The sequence below is a fragment of the Oratosquilla oratoria genome, chromosome 5 (genome assembly GCF_046742065.1).
Source record: "Oratosquilla oratoria isolate Oo_2021 chromosome 5, ASM4674206v1, whole genome shotgun sequence".
Classification (NCBI taxonomy): Eukaryota; Metazoa; Arthropoda; class Malacostraca; order Stomatopoda; family Squillidae; genus Oratosquilla; species Oratosquilla oratoria.
Genome location: NC_134781.1, coordinates 82,718,267 through 82,727,661, shown reverse-complemented (window position 1 = coordinate 82,727,661; position 9,395 = coordinate 82,718,267). Strand labels below are relative to the sequence as shown.

The 9,395-nt window shown below is 41.2% G+C and overlaps 1 protein-coding gene across 1 annotated transcript; it reads left to right on the top strand.

Moving 5' to 3' along the window:
* The first annotated feature begins 626 nt into the window (after positions 1 to 626).
* On the top strand, positions 627 to 8,869 carry LOC143025619 (uncharacterized). Its single transcript, XM_076185565.1, has 2 exons — positions 627 to 882; positions 7,164 to 8,869. Exon 2 carries the CDS (start codon positions 7,164 to 7,166, stop codon positions 8,784 to 8,786), a length of 1,623 nt encoding a protein of 540 aa, XP_076041680.1. The 5' UTR covers positions 627 to 882; the 3' UTR covers positions 8,787 to 8,869.
* The last annotated feature ends 526 nt before the right edge of the window (positions 8,870 to 9,395 follow it).

Sequence of the window (9,395 nt, the reverse complement as noted above, 5' to 3'; positions counted from 1 at the left end):
AAACACATTATTACGTATACTGACGAACCACCCCTGGATATATATATTATAGTCTGGCTGTCAGACTAAATTATAAACTAATTATGTAAATTAAAATATAAGATGTGACGAAGTAAACCCAGCTCACATAAAGAATTCAGTTATGCGAACATAGCAACTCCCCAAGCAACTTCCGAGGTTTATAACGGCATGCACGGGCTGGGAGCGGTGTTCTGCCAGTGACGTTGCCTAGGAAATAGAATAGTGTAAGAGTGTACCAAGAGAAACAGTAGATTGAATAGGACAATAAACAAACAAAACTTAGAGGCGTTTGGCAGTGGACATCCTTAAACATTTTCTGTGTTATAAGTGACCAGGATGGAGTAACGTAACAGTTAGTTACACCCGTCCGGTTACATATTACTGGTGGCAGCACTCCCGCAACCTACTACTTCGAAGAGACTACGGTGTACCTACTACGGTGAACCTCAAACCCGTCCACTCAAACCCGTCTCAAGAACAAGAACTTGGTCTACACTCCCTATTCACGGGCAATCGTCACAGGCTGATCTCCCACTACTATAATCAACATTATAAAGGTAACATCAATCCTTACATTTAACACCAATATATTCCAGTGATAATAATCATACATTACCAACTCCAAACCACACCTGATACTCGCATTTTTTTTTCTATGCGAACATCAATTCACCGAGCCCTCTGGACTTCCTTCGCTTGAGCACTGACCTCACCCGCCCCAGAGGACTCACACCGGCTGCGCACTGACTCGCGTAACAGCCACCTCATCCGCTCAACCACCACCACTCATCCGAGTGTCACGTTCCACCGAGAACCACAACATCTAAAAAAAAAAAACTTGCTTCAAAGCACGGTATTAAGGTAACCCTTACGCCCTTAGATACCTACGCACGTACACCTTAGCTATACAACGAGTATGTAATCTCGCACTATATTAGCATATTGTCATTTAGAAGTTTTTTTTTTTCTCTCCAAAAAAATTATCATTAAGTAATACCCTTTAATCTGCATATGCATTCTTCTAATTATGTAATTCTTGTTTAAACAAATAGTTCTTATATGTTTAAAATTCAATATTTACATAGAACTTATACATTTTTATCAATGTAACCTACCTTACTGCTGTAATTTTTTTATGAACAACCATAACTAATTCTATTATAAGAATAATATCACAAAAATTAACTCCTTATTATATAATATTAATTCCACATTCTTCTAGTTAAGTAATTCTTGTTTAAACAAATAGCTCTTATATGTTTAAAAATTCAATATTTACATAGAACTTATACATTTTTATCAATGTAACCTACTTTACTGCTGTAATTTTTTTATGAACAACCATAATTAATCCTATTATAAGAATAATATCACAAAATTAACTCCTTATTATATAATATTAATTCCATTTTTTTTTATATATATACATACACATATATTTTTATGATTTTGTAATCCCATTACTATATCCCCCTTCCCATATCTAAGCATAACATAATACCCTTAGTTATTATATACCTATTATTCATATTTTAACAACTCCCTTTTTTTTTCTCTTAGAGTACAATCAAAACTAACTATTAACTAATACATGACTTAACAACATGGCCTTTGCCACCAGATCCAAAATTAAACAAAGTTTACATAGCGTCTTCTCAAAGTCTAGAGAAGACAAACAACATGATATATCCAGTGACAAAGAGGAAATACACACAGAAGACTTAATTGGCAATGACAAACCAGACCATTTTTACCTATATCCACAGGTTGACAATACCTCTAAACAGTTAACCAATGACCAATTAAATAATCCTGACAAAACTAATCCCAATGCAGATACTCAAATAGACCCTCTTTATGAGAACGATGTCTTACCTTTTTTCAACCAGCCTTCTCAAGTAGACATCTCCAAACCATCTGAACCACAACAACCCACCCAACCAACTCCTCATATTGCTCCTCCAAATATGCAAACAAAACCTCCTATAAACCATAATCCATCCAACCCCCATATCCAAACACATAATAACCCCCCTCCCATTCAGCAGCAGTACCAAACCTTCCCCTTTCCTTCCCCCCATACCCCATCTGGTCAAACCCACTCTACACCATACCACCAACCACAACCTAACCTTCCTCCAAACCCACAATATTACCCTTACCCACTAACTCAACCAACAATAATTAACAACTATCAAACCATAACCCCCCTCACAGAAATCCCAACCTTTTCCCAGGATAGTGGAATATCCATTACAGATTTCTTGACAGCATGTGATCTATTTTTCTCTAAGAACATAACATATTCAGATACAGATAAAATAAATTTGTGCCGTCAGAAAATAAACCCATCTGACATTTGTCGTTCAAAGGCAAGGATGCTAGACACCCTAGTTGCATCTGGAATCACTTATCAGGAATATAAACACCACCTTCTTAAGGTTTTTCATAACAAACAACCTAACAACATTTCCTTCCTCATCACCTTCCTCAATAACACTAGAGTCCAACCACATTCCATTACTAACATAATGGATTTTATTGCAAACGGAATGAAAGAGGTCAGAGAAGACCTAGAAAATAACTCTCCTTGGACTCACACTGATCAATTTGGTCAAAATGTAATGCCAACAAAACACTTACTAACATTCCTTGAAATAGCTTCCTATCTCTCCCAACTCCCTCCAAAGTGTTTAAAGGAAGCCTCCAAAAAGGAACTAGACACTAGAAATCCTCTAGCTTATACCTATATTTTAGATATCATGAATGCTTGCAATATATCCTTAGATACCCCCAACCATCTCCCCAGACTAAATAGCCTTCACTCACAGCAACCCCCTCCCACCAATCAAGAACAACCTTCTAAGTGGTGCTCCTACCATTCATCAAACAGTCACAACACAAAAGACTGCATACAGCAACAACAATACCCGCAGGTACAACACCACCCTATCCCTTGCTCAGTTCATGGAACCTTCTCCCACACCGATGCCCAGTGTTGGACACAACAAAAGCAACACACACAGGTACAACCCCACCCTATCCCTTGCTCAGTTCATGGAACCTTTTCCCACACAGATGCCCAGTGTTGGACACAGCAAAAACAACAAGTTCAACCCCCCTTTAAACACCCACTCCTCCCTACACCAACACATCCAATCAAATACTGCAACCTACACCAAACATCATCTCACTCCAACGAAGAGTGTTACCTACAGAAAACACAACAACAACCGCATCAGAGAACTAACAACCCATTCACCACCCATCGACAAATACCCCCCTCCAACACGACAACCAGTACTCAACAACGATTGGGGGAACGTGTACCAGCCTCACACACCAAACCACCATAGGAATATCTCATACACAACACAAATACCTCACCCTAGAAGTAAGCCTAGACCAACTTAAAGTTGCCATGATGGTTGATACAGGAACAAACCTGAACATCATCCCAAGAGCTCTGTATGAAGCATTAAATGACCCACCCCAAATTCAATTTTCCAATATGGAAGGACTCTTAATAGAAGGGAGCACAATTCCTCTACACGACACCATAGACTTAAATATTGAAGTCAACAATCACAAAGTAGGTTTCACAACTTTCCACATAGCTGATGAATGGAGCCTTGATCAACAAGGTATAATAGGACTACATTCACTAAAGATTTGGAAAACTAAGATAGACTTTGAGACTAACAAAATCTCCTTCCGAGATGTAAATAATGAATCAACAGTCCCTGAGACACCCGACTCAGACACACAACATCTCTCATGTCTACCTTCCTTTAATACTCCCAATCCCACTAACAGCTATTCCTTCCGACCACCCCCTTATGTCACCTCAAAGGCACTGATGTCTAACACAGTCATCATACCCCCTAGACATTCAATAACAGTCCCACTATACATACCCGGTGCAATAGACCATCAGGACGTCATAATCGACTCAGACACGTCCAGGATTAACAACATAACCATTGAGTCCTCCTGGGACACAATATCAGAAAATAAACATACACTAGCTATGTTAATAAACACCTCAGAACAACACCGTAAAATCAGGAAGAATACAAACATCTGCGCAGTCCATCTCCATAACTCCCCTATCCAGGAACCACTTCCGCAACACATCAACCAAGTAAGACCAACTCAACCCCTCCCCCCTATTCCCCCAGACCAAATCACGACATCAGCTGATGGAGAAAGTCATAACGAGCTATTAGCTCTCCTACAGAGGAATAGATCAGCTGTCGCCTTAGAAGGCGAATCACTAGGCAAATGTGATATAATCAAACATCACATCCAAATTCCCCCAAACACCCCCCCTTCATACACCCCCGCTTACCGCATACCCCACAGTAGGAAATCCCAAGTCAATGACAGTGTACATGAGATGATACACCAAGGCGTAATTTCCCATTCAGACTCCCCATGGAACAGTCCCCTCTTTTTGGTCCCTAAGAAAGACGGAACCTTACGCCCTGTTGTTGATTTCAGAAAAATAAACAACCTAACTCAATCTGACCCACACCCCCTCCCCGCCATGCAAGAATTACTACAATGCATTGGCAACGGGAACTCTGTTTTTTCCACAATAGACCTCAAGTCAGCCTTCTGGCAGGTCGAACTAACAGAGGAATCAAAACCCGTAACTGCATTTTCCACGGACAAAGGACATTTTTCGCTTTGAACGTATGCCCTTTGGCCTTAAGAATGCCCCCTCAAACCCAACAAAGGTTGATGACCCGCATTTTCAGTGACATGATAGGAATCTCATTATTCGTCTATTTAGACGACCTCATTATATATAGCCCCACAGAAAGAGACCACCTTAACACTTTAGAGATTGTCATCAAACGTCTCAAACATACCGGATTAAAGATTCAATTAAAGAAATGTAGATTCCTCATGAAGGAACTCACCTTCCTAGGCCATAAAGTGGATGCAAAAGGGATTCACACAACCACAGATAAAATAGATACAATAAACAATTTCCCAACCCCCAGAAACGCTAATGAAACAAGAAGTTTCATTGGGTTAGCCTCCTATTACAGACACTTCATACGAAACTTTGCTGATATTGCTTCCCCTCTGACCAAATTCACAAGGAAAGGCGAGCCATTTCAATGGTCAGAAGCAGAACAGCAAAGTTTCGACACTCTCAAACACGCACTCACCACAGCCCCTGTACTAGTTTTCCCTGATATGAAGAAAGAATTCTTTCTTTACACAGACGCCTCCTCTAAAGGAATAGGCGCAGTCCTACAACAGAAAGATGACAATGGCAAAGAACACGCCATAGCCTACGCAAGTAGAGTCCTCAACAAAACTGAAAATAACTACTCAACAACACATAAAGAAGGTCTCGCAATCATATGGGCACTAAAACACTTTAAATACCTCATTTTAGGCTACAAGATTACCATACTAACAGACCACCAACCACTAGTCTATCTTTTTAACTCCAAAGACTTACATGGGAGAATTGCTAGATGGAAAACAACTCTCCTTGATTACGATCCCATGATCGTATACTTAGCTGGCAAAGCTAACGTAGTGGCAGACTGCTTGAGCAGACAAACTCACATCACCCCCATCACCCAAACCACATGCATACCCATGCGAGAACTTAGGGACGAAACAGACAGTGACCCAATATGGTCTCCAATAAAACAGCATCTCATCTCACAAACCCCCTTACACTCCCGACCACCTGTCCCTATTGAGGAACTCAATCTGGTCGACGGAGCCATAAGGAGAACCATTAATACAAGAGAGGTTACTGTTATTCCCAGAGCCCTAGTCCCCAAGGTCCTTCACATATTGCACGACAGTGCAATGGGAGGCCACTCGGGCAGAGACAAGACACTAAACACTGCTAGACACACATATTACTGGCTTAACATGAAAAGAGATATAACCACACACATAGATTCTTGTGTAACTTGTAACCAATTCAGAGGCCCTGACCCGAAACAAATCCACATTAAAGACATCCCACTCCCAGCTGAGCCATGGGAAACACTTGGCATTGACCTACTGAAAATGCCAACGAGCCATCAAGGTTCCAATTATGTACTCACAGCAATAGATTATTTCACTAAATACACAATCTTAATACCACTCCAAAACAAAACAGCAGAGACTGTAGCCAAAGCCCTGGTCAACAATATATTTTGTAAATACAACATACCACACACAATGTTATCTGACAATGGCTCAGAATTCAAAAATGAAGTGATGCGCGAAATAGCACACCTTTACAACATTGACCAAACATTTGCCACTGCATACCACCCCCAGGGAAACGGTCTGACTGAGCGAACAAATCGCAAGGTCCTAGAAATTCTCAGACCATTGGTCAATGACCTCATGGACACTTGGGAAGACTGGCTACCACAGGTACAAGCCAGTATCAATAGCACAATAAATTCCGCAACAAAGATGTCCCCACATGAAATCATTTTCGGCCAACCAATGCGCCTACCCTACCAAATATTCAACCAACCCCCCCCACCCTTATACAACATAGATAACCTCTCACACTGCATCAAAAGAGGTATGCAAACAATTTATAAAAAAGTTAGAGCAAACCTGAAAGAAGCCCAGGAAAAGACAAAGACTAACCAACACAAACGGTCAATTCCACTTGACATAGCACCCGACGACACAGTCATGATAAAGGACTCAGGTCGAACAAACAAACTCAAACCCAAATTCCTAGGCCCCTTCATAGTCACAAGTTCACTCCCTAACAATGTCTTCCTACTAACAGATCCTTCTGATCAATCCACCTTCACCATACATGGAGAGAAGTTGAGAAAGGTCAAACTGAACCTCGACCCAATCTCACCTCCCATCCACAACCCACCTATCACAGACACACACCAATCACCAATACGCAAGTCTCATCCCATGACTCTGCGTCGACGCAACTAAACATGCACTCTAGCTCTCGCCCATGAAGATGCAGGACGCCATGTATCTATCAGTGGAGGTTAAAATAGCCCATTTCCAATAAGAACTCTTTTCCACATATCTATAAAACTTCTCTACTCCCTTCCGACCAATATAATCTTAGCGAGGGTCAGACAAACATATCCTTAGTCACTCAGACACGACCCCTCTTTCCACAGATGAGATCTCTACAACTCATCCCACTCATCGTCCACCTCGCCCTCTCCGTCCCAAGGCTTTTGCCTGGCGCCATAGTGCACCAACACGGCACCACAGCCTGCGTTGAAGACTCCATCATGGTGAAACTCCGCATCTCACCCACATCCTTGCTAGAACCAATTTCTAAACTACAAAATGACATACAAGAAATACAGAACAACATAAATAGGCAAATACCAAATAACACACACCAAAATTATGAGACCTCACAGATACTCTACCACAACGTCAACTCATTACAAAGTAAACTCAACAAGATAAAATACACAATATACCACCTTCCAGACCCAGACAACGACACTATCAACACCAGAAGAACCAAAAGAGGCCTATTCGATTTCGTTGGCATTATCTCTAAATCCCTATTTGGAACTGCTACTGATCAAGATATCCACACAGTGGATACACACATAGGAAAAATAACAAGAGTACTCCAACAACAAGGGAAACTCATTGACTTAAATTCACAGAACATAGATCTCCTCGCTGATTCTGTAAATTCAGTCATAGACAAATACAACTACCTTGCACAATTCACAAACACCCAGTTGTCTCAAATCACAAATTCCCAAACAGCCCTTTTCTTCCTTTATCACCTAAATAACCTAGACAAAGAACTAGATAGCCTCAAAGACCATACCAATCTCATACAGAAAGACATCTGGAACGCCCATGCAGGTGTAGTCGACTCCCAAATGATCACCCCAACCCAGCTTACCCAGACACTACGACGAGCCCACAGTACACTACAACTTACCCCTTTCTTTTCCAAACACGAAATACAACATTACTACCCCATCCTAGCATCAACTATCTTCCAACAATTTATTTTAATCAACATACCGATGGACCCTGTCAAGAGATTCTCCCTTTGGGAAATCTATCCTTTCCCATACCCTTACCAAAACCGAACAATGACCCTCAACCTACCAACCTCTACCATCTTAAAATCAACCGACGGTCAGTGGCTAACACTGACATCACCGGACACCATAACAACTTGCAAGACAGCACGACCCAACTTCCACATCTGTCCAGCCTATCCTTTCCATTTCCAACTAACTAAATCCCAACCCTGCCTCTCAGAACTTACAACCAACCGAATACATCTTACCGAAACTTGTGATTTCCGTTTCTCAGACAACACCAAAATTCACCATACACATGTAGGACATAAACACTTCCTATACCTCCCTCATCCAACCTTAGTATCTGTCATGTGCCCCCGTAAACCACCCACCCACCATAAGGTCAACGGCTCCATCACACTGCCTGACATTTGCCAAATCTACACAATGAACTCAATGCTACTACCCAATAACCTCCACGACCAAGGTACCCTCAACTTGACCCACGACCTAGGTCCCATAACCCAATTAATACTCCCTCCCCTACCCAAGAGTCCCAATACCATCCTTCCAAGCAAGATAGACATAATACACCAACTAAATAAATCAATCACTCTAGACATGGATTCATTCGACTTACATCATAGGATTCTTCCATATACCTCCACAGCCCTTTCCCTCTTAATCATTCTCTTTATACTAATAATAATAATCATATTCTGTTGCATGAAGTAACACCTTCCAAAACCTTTCCATCTCCATACCCAAATTGTTGTAAACCTAGATTAAGTTTATTCTTGTGTCTCACCCAATAGCTTGATAAAAACAAGTGCAAGGTGACACACCACACTGACCATAGAACAGTGTTTAGAAAAACAACACTCCCAACAGTGATAGTGTTAAACCATAAAAACAATAACATTTAAAAAGTGAATTAAACAGTGTATGTGAACCCAATATAAAGTGTAATCTGGTGAGACACAACGTTACACTTCTGAGACACAACATCACTACCCCTATTTTCAGTGCATGATCCCTCTTGGGATCTCAGAATCTCTTCAACAACACCCCCCCATCTGCACATTTATAACCCCACAGGATTTTGTGTCTCTGAAACTTTTTCTCGATGTATTACCTATGTATATATACTTTTGTAAACCATGTACCCTAGGTGCCGGGAGCCACCTAACCCCAGGGGGAGAGCGATATGTATACGCCCCATAAACAAGTAATACATCACTCAGTCATATAACCCACTCACCTCCACTCACTCCCACACTCACACTATGCCGGCAGACTATACGACGCCTAGACACTTCCTGGGAAAAATAAGCTGAGACAAGC

Coding starts and splice junctions, on each gene's coding strand:
- LOC143025619 (XM_076185565.1), top strand. CDS start 7,164: ATGAGATCTCTACAACTCATCCCACTCATCGTCCACCTCGCCCTCTCC.